The following is a 26,423-nucleotide window of genomic DNA, read 5'->3' as shown; positions in this document are numbered from 1 at the left end:
TGGATGTGGAGTTGTAGGTTCTCCCGCTTTGGGCGGAAGCCCCTACAGTTCCACTGCCATATTTTGATTACCTTAAGATTTTCCTGCATATTGGTTTGCTCTTTGTACCTGAGCGTTTATGAGACCGGATTTGGATAGTAAGATCGCTACGAGTTGCTCGGCATGATCTGTGAGTTGAGTTTGTATCGTGGCTACGGTAGCCTCTGTTTGGGTTAGTCTGGTCTCTAGGGCGTCCATGCGCCCGTTTAGCTGCGTAGCTAACGCGCCAATTTGTTCCTTCATGTCTGCTCTGATTCTGTCTTCGCTTGCTACTATCTTCTCCTCCATGCGATCAAGTCGGGTGTTCACGCCTTGGATTAGGTGAATTACATCGTTTAGTGTGGGGCATTCCGCGTCTTTGACCGTTTCGATCGGTCTCTTTTTAGCCGGGGGGCTTCGTTGTGGTGACGAGGCACGCGAGGATGCCGCGGAGGGGGGTACTGAGCTGTTGGATTTCATAGAAGGGGTGTGTTGTTTTGAGCTTTGTGCTTCTTTCTGGGGGGTGTTTCTACCCTGTAGGTTTACGATCATTTCCTTAAGCTCTTTGATTGTTTCATTTTGTCTTTCAATTATAGCCCTGAGCTCCCACCGAAAGCCAATGGCAACGAGGACAACAACAAAACAGTGGAGGACACCGTTCCAGGAGCCGGGGAAGGTCCAACGCCAGCCATAGATACCGGAGAAGTCGGAGCCGCTCCACCTCCTTCCCTCCCCTCCCGAAAGCCGACAACCAAGAACGCCCACAAGCTTCCAGAAAATTTTGTTTCGTTTGTTGAAGGAAGGGAGCACCTATAACTAGTCAAAGGAGTCGCTATGCTCACGGGTGGTGGGAGGGGAGAAGAGGGGGGGGGGGTGGCGGTCGGAACAGCTTTGAGCGTGGGGGCATGCCCTCCTTGGCTTAGAACCTGTGGTGGCGACTGCCCCCACTTGATGAAGATGATTTATTGGCAGCGCCTTTGAAATAAAGCGGCGACAAATAGTGTCATGACGTGCGTGGGTAGAGTACTGGGTGACGAGATGAAGAAGATGACCACAACATTGAATGGTGGCAGCACGAGCGCTCCCAACAAGATTCGACGAAGACGAAGATGATGCGCAGCTGAGGCACGAGGCTATAGAAGTTGAGCCAAGGAGCAGCGTCCAGATGAGAAGAAAAAATGTCGCAGTTTCACCCAAGAGGCGAAGTATCAATTGCGATAGCAAATTAGTAGAGAGCTATACGGAGTAAGGATGGTAGTTTTATCAGCTGTAAAAACTTGGACATGCAGCAGCAACTGCAACGAGCAGAACCTTTGTCGACGCCGTCGGCGTTTTCCCGCGTTCGCTCCGAGGTTTTCAACGAGATCAGAACGGGACAATCGTCGAACAGCGTCGGAAGTCTTTGCCACCTTCTCGCCTCGCAACGTTTTTATATAAATACGCATTTGGTGCCGCAGCTAAACGTCGCGTGTGTGTTTTCCATTTACTTGCCCTGTGTGCTTTATACATACCGTATTTTCGCGCATATAAGCCCACCCTTGCATATAACCCGCACCCCTAACTTTGAACTCCACGAAAAAGAAAAAAATAACCTCGCGTATAACGCGCACGCGTATCCGAAAAAAATTAGGACTAGGAAGTTACAACTACGCGTACACATTTTAGTTTTCAAAACGACTGCCGCAACGTTGTCAGTGCTGTCGTCCGATTCACTCCTGCCATTCGAGGCTTCATCGCCGCTCTCAAAGACGTAATCGTCTTCGGAACCATCTCGCAGCAGCTCTGTTGGCGATTTCTTCAGCAGCGGCTACGATCTTCAGTTTCTCTTTAACGGTGAAAGACTGCCGCCGAGACACACTCGTGATGCCTAAACAAGGCTGGCCAACTGTGCAAACTGGGCTTACAAGAAACAGCACCTGACTCATGCGAAAAGCGTGCGAGAAGCATCTAACCAGACTATGGATATGGATCTGGCTATAACCTGTGTTGGCCTCTTATTGGCTTAACACACGTCGATGTCGATAGGCATGCGGACAACGCGGACTCTATACGGCAGTCCGCGCGTTACCGTGAAGACGACCCCCACCCCCTCCCTTCGCGAATCTTCGCAGATAACCCGCACCCCCACTTTTTAAGCAATTTTCTCCAATTTTTGGTGCGGGTTATATGCGAGAAAATGCGGTAGTTTGCTTTCTGTGCACCTTTACAAGCGGCTTCGTCATTTCCGATGACTTCTATCATCGCGTTATTATTTATTTAAATAACCTGCACTCGAAGCCACATAGCTTCGAATAGCCACATAGCCTGCTTGAGTTAAACATCTACGCTATTCCTGCTTTTCAATGTAGACTTCTTGTAAAAATCTACTCAATCTTTTTTCTCTTCCTCAAAACTTCTCTATCCAGCTTGTACCACTACCTATGCCCGTAACGGATCCGGTCGTATAAATCTCTTCTCTGCTTTTTCATCCACAAACACTAAACGTGCCATACTTATCTCGACTGCTGACCGGTTGATGCTTCCGTTCACTTTAAATGCAAGCCCTTCTGGATGGTGTACGTTACCTACGGGCCTCACTGGGTTAATACCTTCGCATTCCATTAAGATGTGCTGAGTAGTCTCCGGATTTTTACATCCAATTGACTGTCTCTGTTTCTCTCACTTGCTTTTTGATGACTCCTGGTTATCTAGTTACACTTACTGTTGAATGGACACCACGTTATTACTCGTCTCTGCATTAAAGATCATAATTCCTGGTTCCCCTATGCGAAACTTAAGGCCTAGATTTGTCGTTGCGTTGCCACACATCTTCACAAGCGTCTGTAAATATTTTTCATTGACCGTTAGTAGCAGTATATCGTCCGCATACATCAGTACGGGGACCTTCTATTGCACCATTTGCCCCTTACGCATGTAGGATAAATCAAACCCTAGTTCACTGTTTCCCAATCGTCTTCCTATGCCCTTAACATAAAGCGTGAAAAACAATGGTGATAGAGGAAATCCTTGTATCAGTCCAAGGCGAATTTCCCCCACTTAATTACATTTTCAGCCTTTCCATACAATCTGTACTCGGATGTCTCTATAATCTCCCTTACAGCCCCACAAAATCATCCTCTATGCCTTCGTGCTTTCCCTGTCTACGTATTTAGAAATGCTATCCAGAAAGGTCTATTCTGAGCAACTGAGATCTCTATGCACTGATTTAGCACAAACTTATCCTGTATGTATTTGCCTAGTCTGAAAACATTCTGTAGTTCCCATAGTACATAATTTTTTGTGAACGAAAGATTTTCATGGCCACAAATGAAGCTAGCCACATTGCTAACCTCCCACAGCCGGTCCACTCAAAAGCAGTCGGATATATAGAAATGTGAACATATGCGACTCTGCAGTGACCCATCAAGGTATGCGAATAATCTTAGCCTTAGAACGCGAACGTTTCTGCAACGGTCAACGCCGCCAGCAGACAGAGCAGATGTCACTCACCTTTACAGCCGGTAGATAAGGGCTTCCGAAACTGTAATACTTCTCATGGTGAGCTACAAACTACAGCTGTTTATGCGTTGTAGAACAGTCGGGAAGAAAGAGGTGCCAACAGCCATTTTATTGACACATAACGGTATACTGTATCACTGGAACAAGACTACTTGCCGATATTTGATTATACATGCATAAAAAAGCTCAGCAACCGAACACGATAAAAAACACTCGACTTAGATGTGTTAACGTCAAACTGAACATCGCTCTTTAAAACGTTGACCTTCGCTCTTGCAAATTAAGATTACCAACCTTTCACAGTATTATATTTGCAGGTGACTTACTCCTTCGCTACTTAAATGACGGTAATGAAGTTGCAACCAGGTTTAGCACAACATTTGTGTGCGCTTCCTTAACTCTGCTCATCGTTCTCAGAAACTACATGCCAGTTCGACGGAACAGTTGGCCTTTCGTGACTGGAGCTTCGGTCACTGATGGTAGCGATTATTGATGGTTTCACAGAACCCTGCCGGCAGTGAGCACCATCCAGGTTTGACGATGTTTCGCATCACCGCAACAACTTCGGCGTCGTCCATAATGCCCCAAGAACCGGGCCCACTCAGGAACTCCTCCACACTCATGGTCAAGAATCGCAGCTTGGGAAAGAAGGGACGCATAAGCGTTTTCAATTCGTGCGGTTTGTCCGTCTGCAGGCTCCGCACGCGCTCTTCGTGAGCCCAGCCGAAAACAGCATCGACTACGCGGTCTTCGGGAACGTTCCTGATTTTGTCCACGATGCAGTGGACGGTTTCCTCGAGAGCAGTGCTGAATTCTTTCGAGGCAAGGGCATCACGAGCGATGTCTGAATTCAAAAGTGCTGCCACGTCGTCATCCATGTCGAGGTAGCGGTTCTGCATGTGGTAGTCGATGAATGAGCACAGCCGCGCTGGATGAAGATTCTTCCGTATGTAGACGCTGCAGGCTTTTTCAAGCTGCTCCACGAGGTACTTTTTTGCAGCGAGCCTGGCGCGTAACGCATCGTCGACGCTTCCAATCTTCGCTATTCCAGAATACAGGAACCTGCGCAGTAAGAGAGCCAGCTAAAAGGCAGCTCGACCGGGATCTTTTTTATATCGCCGCGTATCGAAACGAAACGGTATACTTTTAACCGTTGCTCTAACGCCTCCTTGACTGCAGATTTTGCCTGCGGCCATCCCAAACGTAATAAACAATAGTTCGTGATTATTGTTGGGGAGCAATTCCCGCCATACTGCCGAATTCTGTAATGGCGGCATTTTGAGCCAACCGGAGATGCTGTAGCAGCCCTCTGGGCCAATCAGAGTTGACATGATGGCAAATCCGACAATATGGAGAAATTTGACAGTGTCCAGAGTAGCACATCTGTTTTCTTCAATCTCCTCACCTAGTCATGCGCTACCTGTCACAATCAAGATTAATGACTTTTCGCGTTATCAGAGGCTATGGCAACGGCGGCTTTTTAATTTATAGAAAGAAATGTACGCAAGGCGGCGCCTTGAAGTTTCCTCTCCTATCCTCTCGCAGTGCGAGTAGGCAGCGAAGTGTACAAGAGATGGCGGCGCCGGCGGATATCTGTGGCGCGCGCAACGCTATCGATGATATTCGGCCGCTTCTCCATAGAGTAACATACGGATTACAAGAGTGGCCACTCGAGCCTAAAAGCGGCCGAGCTACGCAGCTTAATGCCGCCCGCTAGAGGGCAATACAACACTCGCTGTCTCCAAAAGAACGCGCGTACTACTTATCTATTGTGGTAACTTTTCTATAGTGCACTATACGTCTACTTGTCTATGTGGCTGTAGACGTAGACGTTATCAACGGGATCAGCCGGTCGTGAGCGGTGGATGATAAGACTAGTATAAAGAATAACACATCGCTACAAAATATCGGCCATGGTGTGATCAGGCAAGGCGACGCTACAAAAGATGTGCGATAACGTCTGCGTGGTCTTTGCTGGGTTCGTCTGCCAGAACGTCCGTCTGCTTGGCTGCTGCTTGGTAAGAAGGCCTTCATTACGTTCTTTTTTTCCCTTCATTACTTTGCAAATTGCTTATGTATTTGTCACTTCAGCCGTAAGTTAACATTTGTCGCATTGTGCTGTTCGGCGCAGAGAGCTTTTTCTGTTCTTCAATTCGCGCATGATGTTCGTGGATTGCTTCACATTATGTAAGAAACAGCAATTTGGAATGCTGCGCAGCACGTTTGCGAGAAAATCGTTTCTGGGCGCTAGAAAGTGAGTCGGCACACGCCGGTATACGTAGTCTCAATTTAATGCACGTGTGTTGCAAATGTGTGAAAGAATGCAGTTATGCTTAGGATCGTTATTCGTGGCGTGCGCAGATTGCTTGAAGCCTTTGTTACGAGCGCAATTAGAGAGAACTTGCGAATTGAGAAGAATGTTTGTAAGCTGTGGCTACGACGTATTCTGAATAAACACTCATGTTTATATATAAACGCCCATGTATACTTATGTGCTTTTCTCCCACTCCTGTAATAGCCTGCAAAGGCTGTCAGTATATTAATAAATGAATGAAATGAATGAATAAATGAACACTCCTGCCTCAGTGGCGCATGCATGGAACCGAAGGTTGTTTTTTTTTTTAGCTGCCACAATTGCACGTGACGCTTTTCACGAAAGGGCGATCTGAAGTGCGTAGGTGAAAATTTGTGCGAAGGCGGGAGAGAAGACATAACCAGTACTTTTTTTTTTCAGGTCATGCCGACCATAGTCAAGTACTACGGGAAGTACTGCTGTGTTGCGAGGTGCAGTAACATCGACAGGACAGGGAGAGAGCGTGGTTGGCTGACAACTGCAGTGAGCAGCCTTCATTCCTTGTTTGCTATGCAGCCCGAAACTACCACTTAATAAGAAAGGTTAGGCTTCAAAGGACGAGCGTTGTTTTCCTCTTTAATGCTAATGCCATCTTCTGCAGTTTTACTGTTCTGGGGGTTTTTTCATAATATCGCCTGTTTATTCCTTTTGTGAAATTTATTCTCAACATGTGGCAGCTGTATTGGCATGTCTCTCATTGTGCAGTACACCCATCTTTTTGTGCTTGCGTTCATCGAACGTTGCGAGAAAAAAAAAGTGTACATGTGCTTACTGAGAATGACTGAAAAATAAAGTTTCGTCTCTCCCAACTCTTGTCATGTTTATTTAAAGTGCCTGCATAGACACACAGTGGCATCGTGTGCTTGCTGCTCTCACGGTACAGCTTACACGAAGCTACTCGATGCATGCAAGCAGCGCGTTAAAAAAAATCAAAATATAGCCATAATATAGCCTCCGGGACGAGCACCCGCACGGAAGCAATCTTGGAGGCCGTTTACCTTTTCTAATTACCGGAAGATAGCCTTCGAGATTCGTTTTTATGCGGTGCCAATCTCTGAGTTTGTGTAGATTCCACACACCCGCTAGGTGCGCTGCGAACCAAAATCGGCTAAAATACCTATATAAGAAAAGTACCGCCATCCTTTGACAAATGCCGCTTCGCTCTCTCCTGTGTTATCCTGTATCTCCGATTGGACGATGATAGCGCGCGCTTTTCACTTCTTTATATTTTCTTTTTTTCCGCCTCAGAGCCACGTTGAAAGTCCTCTGCGCAGCCGCAGTCGCCGGCGGTGGCGGCTGAAAGCTTCAACGTGGACTTTCTAGGTGCGCCACCGTCGACTTGGCTTTCGCAAGCAAAAAGTAAAGAAAAAAGCAAGCGCTTTAGGAGAGGAGGCGGCGGAGGAAAGAGTAGATGGCGGTACTTTTCTTATATAGGGACTTTAAAATCGGCTGCAGGGGCCTATGGAAGTGTCCTCTCTTATCCTGGTATGTTACTCTATGGCTTCTCCGCCAGACGAGTCGGTCTGCGTCACTTGCGTTTCCCGTGTTAGCGATAACGCGGCCTAGAGCGTGCGCTCATCACCAATAGTAGGTCGTGTATGTTGTCCCAAGGTAGAAAACGAGCGCGTGGGCGCCAATATACGATGACTCATTCAATTTCCCGAGGACACGCATCCTAGCTAATGAAGCAAACGGCGTGCTTGTGCGCATGCAGACGACGGAATCGAGAAACGGTTTTGATAGGAAAATCGTACACTTTGAGCTAGCTGCTTTATTTTTACTGGAGCGGAAAACTGTTTTGCTTTATCAAGAACGCTAGGTTCAATGCCTACATTACAGTTTCTTAAGGGCGATTTATAGTCCGACGTAACGCGAGCGCGCCCGCGCGCGCACGCACGCTACGTCACATTGGCGAAAACGAACCCCTCTATAGTTGAGCGCATCGGCGCAGCCAACGTAACCGGTGGCTTCCGACGCGCCCCGACGGGCCCGGCGCTGAATTGGCTCCTGACCCGTTCGCGCGTTCGTCGCGCCGACTGCGCCAACCCACAATGCATTTCGCGCGAAGAAATAAAGGTGCCCACGCCGCTTCGCCGACGGTACAGTGGCTACCGACGGTCGCAGACAGCCGTTCAAAGCGGCGCGCGGGCTTGGGATCATTCTGCGCATGCTCCGAAGATAACAGCCGATGGCGTTTCGGCTGGCGCAGCTTAAAGGGACACTAAAGAGAAACCGGAAGTGGAGCTTAAATGGTAGATTATCCTTTCACGATCACAGCCATACCATCCTTACTGCAAACAGATGTTTAATAAGCGAGAAAATAGCGAAAAACTGAAGGATAGGTGCTGACGTCCCTTCGAAATTCCCGCACTACATGTTCGTGACGTCGGAGATTACAAATGCAGGCCGGACGCGATTGGTCGAGAGCGATTTATAGCTGTTAATAAAACGCAACATGAAATACACCTTGAACGTACATAAACAGCATTTGCCAACGTTTTAAACCATTTCAAGCGACGAAGTACAAGTTTAGCACAAAATTAAATAAATAAGAAAAAAATGGCATGGAGATACATGCGGCCGTGATAGTTTCGTAGTTTCGTTTTGGTCAATGCATCCTTGCGCGCGCCTGTTCCGCTCTATGGTGTTTGGTTGCGTGTTGCGTGGCTCGAAAAACGTTGACTTCGCGGGAAACAGCCAGAAAATGCCTCGTGTGTGCAGTGTTGAGGGCTGTGTAAATGGCCCAAGGCGCTTGCTCAGGGGCAGCGACAGTGTTGACTCGATTGTGTCCTTTCATGTGGTGTCGCGCGGAGAGCCCCGGCTCCCCGGCGTTCGCAATGGATCAGTGCTCTGCCGACGATAAAACGGCAAAACAGCCAGAGAAACCGATACTGTGCTCTCTCCATTTCTCGCCCTCGGATTATGTGTATAATCTTGCCCTCGGAAAGTATCTTGGCGTGCCCCAGAGGCCAGTCCTTTGTCGAGCAGCTGTTCCCTCAATGCGGCCTTCATCAAACCCCCTACCGGTGCCCCTGCAGCAGCAAACTGGCGGGTCGGTGAGTGCTGAATGTCATTAAATAAAGCCACGAAATAACCATACCGAGTACGTGCGCAACTTTCTACGCTTGTTCTGTCGGGAACATCGTCGCCTGGCGGACCGGACGCTTCGCCTCCGTCGACGAAAACGAAGCTCAGCTTTCCGCCGGCGCGGCCGGCGGCTCACCGCCATCGCACGCGGAAACACCTACCGCTCGAGCACGGAGGATCATTTCGCGCTCCGTTTCACTGAATATCGCTGAAATGCAGTCCTGCTTCCCTGGCGAGCTCTTCGTTGCAAGGTTCAGCGGCAGCAACGGTATCCATCGCGGCGAACGCAAACGCAGCGACCATGCATGCAGCCATGATGCATCCAGCGCCTCGGCCGTTTAAGCAAGCGGTGACGTATCATGGCGCATTCTGATTCGCTGAGAGCAATGAAATCTGTGACGACACTGCTTCAGCGCCAAATCTGGGGTGAGAGAAATTGAGGAAGAGATATTTGGTCTTTGTTTACGAATTTCTCCGCTAATAACTCATATTTTTGCACCCAACAAAAACTGCATGGATTCCAGCTGAACTTCCTGTTTCTCTTTAGTGTCCCTTTAACCGGCGTAGCGTGGCTGGCCGCGAACGACGCAGGCCCGCGCGCCGATAACGACGGACTATAAACGGGCCTTTAGGCAAAACGTCAAATTTGGTTCACGTTACGAAAGCAAATCGGGGCCACCAGCGCCATTTTGGAAGCTTCGCATTTACGTCAGCCTCGAAGAAAATGGCGGAATGTCCAGAATATAGCCCCGGTTGACCGCTCGAACTTCACATCTCTCGTCGCGTTCGGCTCCTAGCCGACGACGTGCTCGTAACAAAATGATTGACAGGAGTGTGTCGTCATTTTTATGTCCCCAAAAACGACGAACTCAACGTCCACGAGTTCACCGCTTGCCGATTGGCTGATCTCTCCCTCCCGTTGTCACAAATTTTGCATGCTGCCACTTTGTGACGTTGCAGCAACCGAATGGAACGCGAAACGAACAAAGATCTCCGATCGCGCCCCTGTAGCCTATTCTATAACGAAATAATTTTGTATAATCAGACTGCTTGTGCCACGCGAATAGCGGCTCGCGAACACCATCGATTACGATGGAATGTACGATGCGTCATGTCTAAAAAGCCGACAGACTTGACCCATAGGTCAGATTTCAACGACCGACGACTGTGCTCACCGCTAACGTTGTGCTTTGATTGTAGCTTACTTCCTATGGATAAAAGTTCGCTCAAACAAGAGTTAACTTCTGAACCTTGGTCATCGGCAGACTTATTTTTCACCGTCACGACAACCTGGCAATATCAGTAAATATATAAACAAAGAAATGCCGTACAATGTCCAATCAAAGACTGCCTGGACAAAAGCAAAGCATTCTATAGCGCGCAAAATAGTGAGTCGTCCATGCAACTTAGTTCCATGTATGGTTTACAAGACGCCAGAAACCTAAAAGCGTTCAAAACAACTCTCACCTGAGCAAAATCTCGAAACCATTTGGGTGGATGTCAGTGATGGTCACTGTGTGTTTTTCAGCGAGGTCTCCAAACAACATGGCGCGGAAAACCTCGTTTCGCATGGCCAGGAACGTCTTGTGTACGCGGAACCGCCGCTCGTTGTGATCGGCGAATTTTACCACGAACTCCAAGTCTGCAAGGACCCCAGTGTCCAAGAAGTCTTCCACGTCAACCTGTGTGCAGAAAAGAGTATCGGAAAGAATGGCATTTTAAAGCATGTTCTGTGTTCTTGAGTAACCACATTGGTTTTCGGTCGTCAATTTGATCACCACACGCGCTGCCATAGAGCACCGTGAAACTGCAAGGAGGCCATTATCACAACAGGACCCTAGTTGTGATAATGCGGAGATAGAGAGAGAGAGAGAGAAAAGAATAAACATCTTTATTAAGAGATTATTTTAAGAGTTGTCTTCGGGGTGGTCTCCCCTTTCCAGGAAACCATAGGCTTTTGCCGCTTCCACGGCCCTCGCTACCAGCTGGCGCTGGCTTGCGAGGGTGGAGCTGGCTAGCGCTGCACTGCACACACACTTATTGTTAGGTCACGTAGAGAACATAGAGGAAACAGTGCCAACGCTAGCGACGAGCTAAAATGCAACCTGGCAGTTAAGACCGGAATGCCGTTATGGCGATGGCACTACTGCACGCCTGCAGTGAGCCTAATGAAAAAATGTCACAGTTTCGCCCTAAGGGCGAAGCAATGAATGCGATAGGAACACAGCAATGTCATACGAAGTAAGGTGATCGGCTTTGGTAGCAATATGAATTGTAGTAAACATGAGCTGATTAAGTAAGCAGGTGTGCTGCGGCGTAAGTAGACCGACATGAAGAGAGACTCGATGACCACGAGAAGGCGCGTGTGAAACGGTGGTGTTGATGAGAAGCGCTTCCTGTGGGCAGCGCTTGCGAAGGGACACACCTGTAGCGCTGCACTGCCGATCCGGGCAGCATTGCATGTGTAGCGTGCGTTGGAAAATGTGGCCCGACTATTACTAACTGAATGAACAAGCCTGGTGTGAGCGCGCACAAACAAACACGAATAGATCACACTGAATGACTGCAGACAACGACTGTCAAAACGCTGGCAGCAAGCACATACGCCGCAGCGGGCGAAGGTACGTGCGGTCTATCGCTTCAACTGAAACTGAGCGGCGAATGCACGGCGCATAAAGGTCAGAGCCGTGTGGAGATAAGAGACGGTGCGGACGAGCGACGAGCGCGGTTGTTGGCATAGTAGAAGTGCGCCACCCCCCCCCCTCCCCCGCTCCCTCCGGCGCTGGCTTCCTGCTTCCTTGCTTGCGCGTGGGAGATGAGTGCGTTCGCTCGCCGTGATAGCGCGCGTCCCCGCACGCTTCCGCTCGGGCATACGGCGCGCGGCGAAGATTTTATCTATAGGGACCCTCACGGCGACGGCGACGCCGACGGCAGAAATCCGGTTGAAGTGTCCATATAATTGCTATCGCAATAAAAAAAAGAAAGAAAAACATTTCCAACGAGAACAGACAATGGAAAATTCAACAAGGCTGGAAGAAAGCAAGTACATTCGCAGGGCTACACAACCCAAGGAAACCTGATCGCTGCTAATGCGAAGGGTTCCATGATGGTAGTGCATGGTAAACCGGAACTTAGAAGCTCGGTTCCATTTTCGAGAAAATCGGTCGCGTTGGGAAAGCTTGCATTTCCAATCATGGCAACACAGAAACGTTGCTTCAAATGGAGCCATGGTGTATGCGGTGTGAACCAACTAGCAAACCAACAAAATGGTGACACGACTTGGTCGCTTGATCTGGCTTTGTCTAGCTCTACGACAGCACTGGAGATTTAAACAGGCGTGTTATTGGTGGCTGTGGACACGCCGTATCGGAATTTAGCGACCCTCTCCAAATAGAATATGTAGAATTGTTTCCCAATAGGCAGTTCCCTTGCATAGCGCCTATGCCGAGTTTCCTGCTCTCAATGTTAGAAGTCGCCCCCAACCCCAGTTCTCAATAAATTCAAGCAGCATTTAATTTACATGAGTTATAAGGACTCTACAATCTGTCTCTTTTTCTATTCAAGCGTTTTCAAACATTTAGATATGTACGAACCCTGCTTCTACCAAACCGGATAGAGTCCAGTGCTCTTGATGAATTTTTATTGAAGGGACGACGGCTGCAGTCTCTCCTATCTTTTTAACGCTGCCGTTTTTCATGTCGCAAGTCGAGTGGTTTCATGCGAGTCAAAGGTTTCTGTATTGCGCGTCCAAAGATGAGCATCGCAAGTGTGTTCTTAGTGCCAGCGTTCATTGCTGAACGATGTTTCAATAACGAACGCGTGAGCCAGCTGGCCTTGCTGCCCGACTTGATTGACTTCGAAAGCCATGAAACTTACTTGGCCATTTGTAGCTTTATTTATGAAGCGCGTGTTACGTTTTCTACAGCGCTGTTTTATAATATTGGTTTTATTTTCTCAAACACAAGGGACAGTTCATTGCCATGGCGTCTTCTTTTTTTCAATTCCAAATTGAGAAAAACATTCCTTGCATTATGTTATTAATTTGTAATGAATGGTTCGCAACTCTCGCTTTTGCACTAATTTGCCGAATAAAACGATGACAACAACAACCTTCGCGGGGTTCCAGCGAACGAATGCTAAATTCCTCCTATAAATGTAGCGCCATTGGCACCCGGGACCACGACAATTTATTTATTCAACTACGAAGCTTTCTGAGAAACACGAATGGGTTTCCGTGCCACTTTATGCTAAAGTCGGGTGTATGAAAATTTTCCCTCTAATGAACTTCTTACCTCGAAATTAACTAAGATATAATTTGAAGGTATAATTTATTAGTGTTAACTGATTTACTGTTTCTCTTTATTGCCTCTTTTCATCTTTGAAAACGTTATAGACCGCTGTTCAACTCCCAGGGTGTCTTGCTACAGGAGCAGACTCTTATATTGTTAGAGCCAATTCAAGTGGCAGGTTTTGGTATCTGAAAATAATGCCATCACGTTCCACACGCGCCTGTATTTACTACGCGCGTGCATGCAACCTGTAGACTACATGCAGGCGTCTACAGCAAAAAACTTGCAGCATAAATGATTGACGTTCCTCAAAGCGGAAAGCTGGCCTAGTTGGAATATCGCAGTTTCATACATTTCCAGCGCTTTAGAGAAATAGGAAAAAATTGAGAGAAGATGACGAAAGAACAGGTAGGACGCTGGATGATTTGCTGTTTCTCGTCTTCTAGCTTTCTGATGTCCATATCTCGTTTTCCTGCTCCTCTAAACAAAGATTACGTCACGGGATAGCAGCAAGTATCAACGATTCTTAGTAAGCTCATCCAAATTCAGCAGCACGTCGAGACAGCGGTGTGTTGAGGAATGTTTCGTCGGCTGCATACTATTACGGGGACAGGTGTAGTGTAGCGCGCAACTGTATGGTACCACCAGCGGTGCCATACAGTTACCGCTAGTACCACTAGTCACGATGGCCAGTCACCTTGACGCCGGCAACATGTTCTGCGAGTCATCCAGCTCTGTAATCATAACTGCAAATTAGCACCGAAATCTCTGAGTGGCGCCCCTTCGCATGTGACGTCAGTGGGAAGACTCCGCTGCCGCGCACGCTAGCTACGCGACGGCAACTTGAAGCTCTTCGCAGACGTGCTGTGCTCAAGCATTTCAAACGTGAGTCGCCAGGTTGGTAGAGCAGTATAGACGGAATGTTGCAGGACACTATTCCCTGCGAAATTGGGCGCAGTTGCAGTCGTCACCATGTTTAGGGTGGATTGCTCCTGGCGTCGAATGCCGTCTAGCTCCGCTTCATAAATTATGCTACCAGCTTGTGCTACGAAATGATATAATTACGCAAACAATCTATGTTTCTCATCGCATTGATTATTATCTCAAAGTAGGGATTGTACTGTGCCACACCAATAGTATTTTTCGGTCATGTCTTCCACGAACATCTCTGGAATGGAACGACCTTCCTCGAGATATCGTAACTATTACCAGAGTCCTTCTATTACTAATAACAATGCCTTTAAACCAGCATTAGCTAATATTATATAAAAAGCAGCTTTTTGTACTCACCAAACATTGTTACTGTCTAGTTTTCGCGACCTGACTTTATTTTCCATTCATTTGCACCTTAGCTAACATTGTGTAATAGCAGCAATAATTATTTCTTCTTTTTATTCTGGCATACTGCATTCTTGTAACCTTTTCAAATTGTTCATATTACTTCCCTCTGCAATGCCCCTGGTCTTGAGGGTAATACTAAAAATAATAATAAAACCTTGCAGTCGGCCGCGCAACGCTTGAAACAGCGAAACTCGGCGATCGTAGCCCAGCATTTTCCGGAAGTGCGCGCGAACTTTTCATCTTATTACTCATGATGATGATAATTTCTTTTCGCGCGTCTCGGTCTTACGGCCGTCACTGCGCGTTGCATAGCGCAGCTTGCAACACCGACATCGCATTCCAATGCCAACACCGCGTTCCAGGAGACCCGCTCCGTGAATGCGCCTCTCTCTTGCTCTCATAGACGAGGCAACCTAAGGTTTGCCAGCGCGGCACCAGGGTCGAATGCTCCTCTGGCCGATGGAAGTGTCGAAGGTCGTCGCTGCGCCAGCGCGCGCCCGTGTTCTCTACGGCGCGAGCGCTCGTGCGCGTTGTTTTCGCGACGGCGAGCGCGACCTCATCAACCAGGAAAGGTGGCACGCAATACTGCTGTGTTGTTGATTGCCACAACAGCCTTGAAAGGTCGAAAGCCGCCCGTGAAGTTCTACAGAATTCCGTTGAGATGGTACGAGAAGGACAGACGACAAGCGTGGATAGCTGCAGTGCACCGAGTCAAGTTAGTCACGTACTTTCGCATTCGCGTGCAGTATCACGGCCGCTCGATAAAAACGCAATAGTAATATGCCTGTATTTAGCACATAGCCCTTCGTTTAGACGGGTCGCGTAATTGAATCGTACAGTGACATCCGCCGTGTTATCTTAGCGGTAAATGCATACGTGTTGCGCCGCTAACCTCGACGACGCGAGCTCGATTCCCGGCCACGGCGGCCGCATTTCGATGGGGGCGAAATGCAAGAATACACTTGTTACCGTGTACTTTGATTTTAGTGCACGCTAAAGAACCTCTGGTGGTCAAAATTATTCCTGAGACCCTCCATTACAGCGTGCCTCATAATGATATCTTGGTTTTGGCAAGTAAAACCGCCGAATTTAATTGATTGTACTGTTCGTTCACTCGCGATCGGTAAGGACGAGCTCAAGAGATTTATATCCCCTTTCCAAACCCAGCAACTTAAATTGCTAGTTGTGCAGGCAACAAAAGGGGCCGCGCGCTACTTGTCTTTTGTGTGGTGGCAATCCGTATTTAATGCAAGCTGCGGTCATCGCGTGCGTCGGTAAGCGGCAGATCGGAAAGCAGCTGCCCGAGACGTGCGCGTTATGTTTGCTGCTTGGCCCTGCTTTCTAGGTTCACAATATCCAAGCACATTCTTCGTGCTTCACTCTTCCCGCCAAGAATCTTACGTTTCGTGTAGTAGCCGCCCATCGGTGTGAGCGTACTTTAGCTGCGGCGGGGCATTCGCCTGACGAGAAAGTAGATTTGCTTTGATGAGGCATGTATGGCATGTATGCTAATGCTTGCGCTCGTGCTGCTGGTCCCAAGGTAATCGCTGGTTACCGTGATCTGGGTTCATTTCGCGGAGCAGTCTGTACGAGCGATTTCTCATGAGCAGTGAAAAGATACCTTGCTCACTAATGCAATGAGTTGTCATGACTCTAACATCTGCATTGAATAAGGCATGATATACATTAAATATTTATACAGCAGGATATAAGGCATGCGCATATGTAGTACTTACATCGTTAATTATTTTGTTGGCTTATTGGTGCCTAATTCATGTTTCTTTCTGTGCTCACAGTGCTGATGCCACTCCCTGGGAGCCAAAATGAGAGCAGCCGTGTGTGCGCGCCCAACGACCAACGAAACCAACCGCATTCGTCACCGTCTCTGCACATGTTTGCAAGCATGCATGACCGCTTTGTGACTGCATCATAGAGAAATAAAAGTGACTAAATTACTGAATTCTGTGTGTACCTTTAACTCGATGTCGTATACGATCTTGTCGGACCCCTGCGACACGCACTTGGCTTTCACTGTCACATCACCGCCCAAAATTTGTTCAACGCCATACACGTGTGGAAGCAGACGCTCTCCTTTCTTGAAGTTGCCGCCACGAAAAAAACCTGTCAGCGTCGACAAACTTCTTGAAACCGCATTGCAGTCTTTGCATCATTGTTCAGAAAGCACGCGATCTGCCGCCGTCGAAACCGGAGTGCCGTGAGCACGAGCAGAGAAGGAAGTTTTATTTATTATCGGTTTCGTCCCCATATGCGATTCATTTCTTTTTTGTTCGTTTATCATACTACCAACCACTTTGTGGTCTATCCACCACATTCCGTTTGTGCCATTATTCAAGGAATGATCATCATCAGAGTGTGGATTCCCGACCACCACCAGGGCTGGTCGCAGGCGTTACCGCTCCACGCATTATAGGATCTGCACTGTTTAAAGGGGCCCTGAACCACGCCTCGAGCTTGGCGAAATAACGTAATCCGCAGGTAGCCTACGCTGCTGTGAACATTTCAGCCAAGTACTGTTGTACACGGTGCGTGGAGCTCGCAAGAGCGCAAAGTCACCTTGTCTCAAACGCTCTCTATTCAACAGAAGTAATGTTTCTCTTTCTTTTATGGACGGTTTCTTTCATAATAAAGCGCATTCCCATACGCAGCTGCTATTGGTGGCTGCAGTCGGCTACGTAGCGTAGATACCGCGGCCGCCGCTGGGTGCCGCAACGAGTCCACTGGCTAAGCGCACTGCAGCTCGCCGAGGACAACCGCGTTTGGCTTACGTTTAGCACGTCGTAGGCACCAAAATCCGAAGTCGTGGCGTCTACGTTAAAATCCAAAATGAACTTTGAACTGCGCTCCACGGTGACATATAGAAGGCGGAGCGCTGTGGCCACGGCCCACTCCGTCGTAGCCTTCGCAGTGCAAGGCATTGGAGAAGGAACAGGAGCACAGCGGAGGCCGTGTTTGACTAGCCATAACTCCACTTCTGCTGAAGGTATTGATGTACTTTTTGCGACAAAGTATTTCTGAAATAGCGTATTTTCACTTCAAATAACTTTCTCCATTTCCATAAAACGTGGTTCAGGGCCCTTTTAATAAATGTGGCCGCAGTCGCCTTCACAACGACCTCCACAATCGCGATAACCCTGACGTTAGAAATCGTGCCTTCAAGATGTCCCTGGTATGCCGCACAGCCATGTAAGTGACACTATTCGTGCGCAGCCGCAGAACAGTCAAGTGTAGGATGTAGGTACGGAACAGTAGACCTCACCGGATTGATTTCGGGCCCGTGTAGTTGCACTCGGCAGGTAGGGCAGCCTGAAAGAAAAAAGTGTATAGTGACGCCACCGCATATTCTCAGGGCTATAGAAAGTTCATATTATATATGTTTTAATGAAATATCCTTAAGGGCCTCATGTCGCAGAAAATCAGAGCTGCTGCCGACGCCGCCCACGTTTAGCCGCGTTTGCGCCGAACGCGCGCGGTGTGCGTGACTGCAGCAGGCGCCTCTGGCGGCCGCTCCGTAAGTTTCGACCAGCCACGACCCGGCAAGTGTGTGTGTGTGTGTGTGGGGGGGGGGGGGGGGGGTGCAGCTTGGTCGTGACGTTACCGGGGAGATAAAGCTCGGAGCCGCCGCGACAGTGGCAGAACTCTTGTTGACTATTGGCGAGTACATGTAGCCTTGACAGCGCACGACCAAAGCAGATCCGGACACCCGAAGATGAAGCCGCTCATTTTGAAGCGCGTCGCGCGGCCAAGCGAGAATATGCGCGTCGGCGGTGAGCCGATTCAGAATACTGTGCCTAGCAGCACTTAGCATTTCCTAGGAAAACTTAGCCAAGCCTAGTAAAACATGGAAGAAGCTTGGTCGATCACGAGCTCCGCTGTTTACTCCAGATTTGCGCCACTGGTGCAAGCTGCCAACGTTTTTTTTTTAATTAGGGTTTTATTTAGGTGCGATTGCCATGTCTTCCTATAGAAAGTAAGCAGATGTGGTCTGACATCTACTTCGCGTTATTGATTACACTGCACGGTAGGCCTCACACAGTTGAAACTCGATTTAACGAAGTGATGACCACGCTCGAATTATTTCGTTAAATTGGGAAATTCGTAAAATCGAGAAAGGGTTTTAGGGCCTTCTAAAGCTAGAATTATAACGTAGCGACACCCAAAAGCTACCGCGGCATTGTATTTGCCGCCAACCCACACCTGCGCGTGTGAATAGTCAGCGAGGGCGGCCCGAATTGCTTGTGCGATGCAGGCCAAGTAGACGGTCACGTGAAGCTATGACATGCAAAGGCGCGCCGCTAGCGCAAGGACCTTGACTAGGGCGCCCAGGTTTTTTAACGCGTTTAAAATAGTTAGAACGCACGCTCGAAGAAAAGCCCGTCTGTGTCCATCGAAATTAGAAAGAAATCACTGCTTCTTTAACTCATTCATCTCAGGAAAAACTTCGTTCAATCGGCTTTGGTAGCCATTCGTTTTGTCATTTCAAATTGATGAGAACATTGAACCCTATGGGTACCTGCCGGGGAATGGTAGCCTCTTCTTTAGATCGGGAACTTCGTAAAATTGGCTTTCGTTAGATTGAGTTTTAACTGTATCACCAAGCTAACGACTCAAGGAAATTGTTCTGCTAGTATTTCTCCCACATCATGTTTCCAGCTTGAAAGCTTATTTGGTGTTGAGTGTTTTTATGTTTTTCTATTACTTGGACATTTTATTTACCTCGTGTATTCCTTCCAAGTTGTTTTCGCATATATTATAATTTATGTGCGTTTTTCTGTGGTATCTTTGACAACTCAATGTAACCCTCCTCACCAGGGGCGTAGCCAGAAATTTTTTTCGGGGGGGGGGGGGGGGGGCGTTCGTCGGCCCGACCGGGGGGGGGGGGCAAGCGTCTGCTTTCCTCTACGTGACGTGATCGATAATAAATATCGGTAGTTTAAGCACCCTCTATGTATGTATATCAGACATGGGACCCCCCCCCTCCCCCCTCGCGTGTGTGTGTGCTAGAGCATTGCACGGGCTCGGGCTTACCCGATAGCCCGGGCCCGTGGGCCGGGCCGGGCCGGGTAGAACTGTTTTTTCACGGGCTCGGGCTGGGCTCGGGCACGGCGTGTGCTTTTTGACCCGGGCCCGGGCCGGGCTCGGGCTTTCTGGTGGTGTGCATGTAACGTGCAGTGAGTTATTCTCGGGCGACTCAACTCTGAAAAACATTATTTTTTGGTCTCGGGCCGGGTTCGGGCCGGTTTAGAGTCGGGCTCGGGCCGGGCTCGGGCCGGGCCTAAGGTAAAGGGGTGGCGGGCCGGGCCGGGCGGGTAACGTAGATTATTTCCGGGCCCGGGCCGGGCCCGGGTCTCGCCATAAAAGTTTTGATCGGGCTCGGGCGGGCCGCCCAACGTAATAATGGGCCCGGGCCGGGCCCGGGCTGAAAAAATCGGCCCGTGCAGTGCTCTAGTGTGTGCTTGTGAAGAAATTAAGTAAAAAGTAATGTAAGCTCAGTAAAATACAGTAAGTACGACAGGTACAGTGGGCGTTTGGAGCAACCGTCTCTCATCGCGCCACTGAATGTACCAGTCTTCGAAAACGCATCATTGAGACGACCCGCCCGATCGGAGAAGACATCATTAATTGTTAATCTCCGTTAAGCGTAGATGGCGTCGTCCTCGTCGGGGCGAAGTGCGTTTCGCAAGTCAAGGACGGCTATACACGTGAAAATGCACGTGTGACCATGCAGGTTATATACCTACTCCCATAGCAATAGCTTGTTCGCTGCGTCTTTGCGCTAGAAAACTGAAATACGCGCAAGAACGAGTAATGCTTTTTTTTACGAAGCTGTCGTCGCCTTGCATTTCCTGCGGCAAGTGCATGGGCCGCTGTGTCTTCCGCTGTGTGCGAGCGTGCAGCCGTCATTTGCCTTTACGTCAACAGATTCAGAATTGTACAGATTATTTCACCGCACTGCATAGTTATGTCATGTGTACGCATTTTAAGTAGTGCGTGCGAGTCATTTCTGCTTCACTTAGGCCGGTGCAAACAGGAAGCGGCCTTGTACCTCACAGAATCTCGACTGATTGGTGTACTAGTGATGCAGGAATGAACTCCGGTCTTGTTCAGTGCATAGTGCACATAATCAATTTCTCAGGACGCGTGAACTCCGACGAGAACTGTCAGCGCCTGCAACAAGAGTTTACTTACGCTGTACTGCGCACATGTAATCCATGCTTGTCGGCTGTCTGTTTCGTGCATTCTGTTGCGAGTCGGTGGAATTTCACTGCTGGCATCAACCCTTTGGTGTGTACATTGCTGGTTTGGGATTCCACAACACAACGGCAACTACCAGCCTTTCGTAATTGCTGGTTTGTGATTCAGCAACACAACAGTAACTACCAGCCTTCCGTAGGTGCGCAATCGCAAACGAGACGTTTTGCGCTGCAGACTATGGCTTCGTTCACACTTGGGAAGCGGCAAGCGGGTGGGGAGGCCAAAGCGGCCGGAAAGGCCAAAGCGGCCGGAAAATCTTTTCCGCGCATGTCCAAGTTCACATTTGTTTTGCTACCACCGCGGCCGCCGGTGCCGCTTTCGTCCACATCCATCTAGTCTGCGTACGTTTGTCGGCGTGGTGGCGCTCATTATCGCATTATTTCGAGCGGTATGTTCATTTACTGACCCACCCGTCATCAAAAGTGATCATCTTGCGCAATTTCGTGTGTCATCTGCGACCTTCGGTAAATTCCTCGTTGGCGTTCTGTAATTCTCCTCACACGGGCGCGGTAGCGCTGTGTCACAGGTTGCTGCCTAGGCGTGATTATATTTCTTTAATAGCTTTTATTTACAAGTTGTAATAACATTTCATCATTTCGTATTATTTTCGGCGCCTCCAGGACACGAAAGTGGCAACGGGAACACCAAAGCTAAAACCCGGGCTGGCCCTTTGTGTTGAGGCTCGCCGAAGCCTGCGCGTCCTACGTGAGACCTACGCTCCCAATCTATCGTCGCGACGAGAAAAGCACCCCGCGACTTCTGCAACATACCGTGCACGTGCGAGGAGAATTATGGAGCGCCAACGAGGAATCTGCCTAACTATTGTCTGTCATGGAAGTGGAAGAAGAAATGGCTTTTATACTTCTACCTACTTGTTTTCTAGAAATGGACAATGAATAAACGGAAGACAAGAAAACCTCGGAAACGGCGGTGGTGGGTTCGCCTGGCTTTGCAAAAGCGCGAGAAGTTGGGTCACGCGACTCCGTTGGCTTCGTTGCCGCGCCTCCGGTCGCGCGACGTTGAATACTATCGCGAGTATTGCTGACAGTACGTTTTAGTACTTCTCTTGTCGTAGAGCACGGGGTGGTTCTTGATCGCGTCGATCAGCATTGCAGCCTACACTTTTGGTGCCATGTTCAATGTTACGACCGGAAGTTTACATGCTAGTGTAGCTTCCGGTCGAGCAGAACGACTTTCCGCCACGTTTCCGCTTCGCCATGGCGAAAAAATCGGTCCGAGACCAATTTGGCTCGCCGCCTGTTTTTCTGCCTGTTTTGCCGCCTAGGCGGGCGGATTTTTGCAAGATTTTGCCGCTTCCGCCAGCTTCGAGACCAAGTTCCTACGCGAACGCGGCCTAACCGGCACCTGAAGGGAAGCGGCGGAAATGTATACCGGAAATTTCGACCACCTGGGGCCTTTAACGTGCACCTAAATCTAAGTAAACGGGCCTCGAGCATTTTCGCCTTCATCTAAAATGCGGCTGCCGCATTTGTTGCTTCATTTGTTGCGCATTTGTTGTTTCAGAATGCGGCCGCCACATTCGCGCCCAAAACCTCACAGAGTGTCAAGGCCTTGACAAACACCGTGACAGTTTTTTTCCATATGCAGACAAGATTAGCTGTAAATTACCAACCCAAACGGAAGCGCCCAGGAATGAAAGTGTGAAAGTAGCACCGGTTTCTTGAAATATGTCAGCGCGAAGCGACGAGAGCAAAGGGTGGGCTAGTGGGGGGGGGGGGGGGGGGGGGGGGCTGCAAAAAATTTCGGGGGGGGGGGGGGGGGTTTGAACCCCCCCCAACCCCCCCCCCCCCCCTTGGCTACGCCACTGCTCCTCACTCAGGAGCGACCCGAGCAACAAATAAAACCGTAGAAACTTTTTTCTGGGATCTCTGTGGGCCTAAAGATCGAATTGTGGCGTTTAACGTCCAAGGAAACACTATAAAGCTCTATTTGAGACCCCATAGTGGCGGACAGCGTATTATTATTTTTGGCCACCTGTTTTTTTTTTTTTTTTTTTTTGGCCCCCAAAGGAAGCTGCAATAAAATGTTCACACTCGTTACTGCGTTTTCTTTTTTATAACAATATTTTTATTCTAACCCTGATAAAGTGATGTCTTCCGAGTGGTCTCCTGTAGTCTGAAAGTGCGCTGAACAGAAATAGTTCTATGCTAACAATATTTTTGCATTAGCAAGTGGTAATGAGATTTACTTGCAAGAAAGTAGCGTAAAGTAAGCTTGACGATTGCGAATCATGATAGAGCGTAGTGCAACTAATGTTCTATATAAACCGCTTCTGATTGCACAAATTGGATTTTTTTTGGTCTGAAAAAAAGCTTTATATATGCAACACCAGATGACTAAAATTATGAGCGGAATTTAAATTTTGCATTCGCCTATAATGTCACTTCGTCAACGCGAAATTTTCCGAATGAGCCCTCCGATTAAGCTTCATTTGCAAAGCTGCGTAGACTCTCATTTACTCGCTGGGCGTGATGTTTTATGACCGAGTCACGAAATCGTTTCTCTGCACGCGACGGCAGTGATGATTGATCACTTGATCACTTGGCAGCAGTGACGAGCTCCGCTCACTTCGTCTGAGCCATTCGCTACTTTTCGCTGCAGATAATCTTCTGCGCGGCCTGCACGGCGCACCCGATCCTGGTCAGTTGGACACGTGTCGGCCACATCACCGACATCGTGCAGCACAAGGGGGCGTGGACGGCGGCTGCGTCTGTGATTCTGCGCCAGTATTTCTACTATAAAAGCATCGTTTCAAGCCTCAAGGTCTTCACTTGGCAGCAGTGACGAGCTCCGCTCACTTCGTCTGAGCCATTCTCTACTTTTCGCTGCAGGTTGGTGCTAGCACTCTTTGTCCTATTACCTAGTTTATTTTTTTACGAGATCGTCACTGCTGCCAACCTTTGTGCTCTTTGTAATTTTGCTACTTGATTTTTTGTGTACTATCCTTGTGACCTGCAACTTTCATTCATGTCGAAAGACATAGCGAAGATTAAGGAAGACGTCAAGAATGATCTCGTGAAACTCAGGGATGATCTTAAACAGGAAATGAAATTGTCGCGCGAATCGTTTGAGAGGGACCTCAGAAATGAAAGGCGTGAAATTCGAAATGAGCAACGCAGCGTTGCGCAGAGCCTCGAGTTCGCTCATAAAACCATAGAAGACTTGAAAAGCCAACTAGCAGCAGCAGTAGCAAAAAATACTGAATTAACCAATAGTAACAAAGAACTGCAGGCAAAATGCCAGACACTTGAGAATCATACAGAGTACCTGGAGAAACGCCTGGTTCACCTTGAACAGTATTCGAGAAACTCTAATATTGAAATTCAAGGCGTCCGATAAGAAGAAAATGAAAACGTTCTGAGCGTCCTCTCAAAGATTGGAGAGGCTATTAACGAGCCTGTTCAAGAATCTGACATAGAAGTATGATATCGCGTTCCAACCCGCAATCCTGATCGAAGCAACATTATAGTTCAGTTCAAGTCTAGGGCAAAGCGAGATCTGATGCTAAAGAAAGCAAAGAAGATGCGCATCCGCAACAATGATATCGGACTTTCAGACGATGCGCAGATCTACGTCAATGAGCACCTCTGCCCTGCTCTGAAGCGCCTGCTTGGCATGGCGGTGAAGCGCAAGCATGAGAAGCACTGGAAATCCGTTTGGTCTTTCAATGGGAAAATATTCGCGCGGAAGTCTGACGAATCCGGTACCATACAGATCGCCCGTGAAGTTGACCTTGAAAAAATTATCTAATAGAAGCTTTCAGCGTTTCACAGCTGCCAAAGTAAAACAATCAAAATGAACTATCATAATTTCGCTCTACCACATTCTGTTCCCCCACAGACTAAGTTATATAACTCTGTTTTGCACTTAAATGCACGCTCCGCAATTGGAAAGAAAGATTAAATCACATGTTTCATTAACCAGTTCTTGTTTAAGTTCAATATAATCATGATAATTGAGACTTGGTACTACGATGGCTGTGATATGCTTTATCTTGACGGTTATACACCTTTTTTTATTAATCGTCAAAATCGACGAGGTGGTGGTGTTTGTATCCTTGTGAAAGATTGTCGGACATATGAGCTTTTATCTGAATTTTCTTTAATTACTGATGACTTTGAATTTTTAGTACTTAAAAGTGACATCGAAATTGTGGCTGTGGTATACCGCCCTCCAGCTGGCGACATCATGAAATTTCTGAATTTGTTTGAGTCTTTTTTGGAATATATATGTGCAAGTAAATACGTCTTGTATGCGGAGGTGATTTCAACCATAACATTTTGGAAGACACTCCAAGGGCATGCGATTTTATGTCATGCCTTCATTCAGCTGATTTCACAAATGTAATATCAACGCCAACTCGTATCACAGTATCGAATTCATCGCTACTGGACCTACTGATTACAAATGCTAACACAGTTGTTTCTAACGCGGGTGCTATTTCATCTGATATAAGCGATCATTGTCCAGTGTTCATGCAATACAGTTCTTTACAAATGCAACAGAAACATCAGCATGAGACTATCATAGTTCAGCATATCTCTGATGAGGCATTGCAGGCTTTCAAGCATGCTATTAGTATACATGACTGGTCTTTCGTTTATGCTATAAGAAACGTCATGAAGCGTACCTAAAGTTTATAGAAACGTTTACAAATATCTATCTGTCTCATTTTCCTTTTAGAGGGTTTAAACCAGCAAAGAAAATAAAAAAACCTTGGGTCACACGTACTTTTAGGCGTATGATAAACAAGAAAAACCAGCTATTTCATGCGTTCTTGCGATCTCGGGTGGAGGGTTTATTGAAGGAATATAAAGCACTTAGAAATAAACTTAACAGTGAGCTTCGAAAAGCAAAGATAGCGTATTACGAAAACTTGTTTTCTAGTATCAGTGCTAGAAACCCAGATACTACTTGGAAAGCTATAAACAGTTTTCTGGGACGCAGCAAGAAAGACCTCATGCCAGTTGAAATTACAGTGAACAATCGCGTATTGACCGGTGCAAACCTTGCCAATTGTTTCAACAAACATTTCACTTCCAGTATAACGCCAGATAATGGTGTCTCACTCGTAGATGATTTAATTATTCGACGTCCTGAAAGCATATTTCTTAATCCCACAGATGAACCAGAAGTTTATAGAACATTTATGAGTCTTAATAATAGTAGTGCATTAGATATAGACAATCTTCAGATAAGACCTATAAAATTTTTTTAGAGTATGTTACCCCTGTATTTGTTTATATATTTAATTTAGCAGTGGAGTCCGGAGAAATTACAAGTCAAATGAAGCGTTCTCGGGTGTCCGTTCTGTATAAAGGTGGAGACAAAAACATGCTGGGAAACTATCGCCCAATATCTATTATACCAGTATTTGCTAAAGGTTTTGAGAAAATGTTGCATACCCGTTTCTCAGATTTTTTCAATAAAGCTGATATTATCAGTGACGCCCAGTTTGGTTTCCGGAAAGGAAGGTCTACGGAGTTAGCTTTGTTAAGGCTTAAGGAATTTGTTTTAGAAAACTTCGACAACAAGCTCTATAA

The 26,423-nt window shown here is 47.7% G+C and overlaps 1 protein-coding gene across 1 annotated transcript in view; it reads right to left on the bottom strand.

Annotated features, from left to right (window-relative positions):
- Positions 1-3,986: 3,986 nt before the first annotated feature.
- The window catches only part of LOC119459398 (BTB/POZ domain-containing protein 6-like), a 47,275-nt gene continuing 24,838 nt past the window's right edge, over positions 3,987-26,423 (bottom strand). Inside the window, exons 3-4 of the mRNA XM_049671694.1 lie at positions 10,424-10,638; positions 3,987-4,578 (exon numbers count right to left, since the gene is read on the bottom strand). Coding sequence (XP_049527651.1) covers positions 3,987-4,578; positions 10,424-10,638 — 807 coding nt within the window. The remainder of the gene's footprint in view (positions 4,579-10,423; positions 10,639-26,423) is intronic.

This window comes from Dermacentor silvarum, chromosome 7, assembly GCF_013339745.2.
Source record: "Dermacentor silvarum isolate Dsil-2018 chromosome 7, BIME_Dsil_1.4, whole genome shotgun sequence".
In the NCBI taxonomy this organism is placed as follows: domain Eukaryota; kingdom Metazoa; phylum Arthropoda; class Arachnida; order Ixodida; family Ixodidae; genus Dermacentor; species Dermacentor silvarum.
Note: the sequence above shows the minus strand (reverse complement) of the source record. Positions and strands in the feature narration are given on the sequence as shown.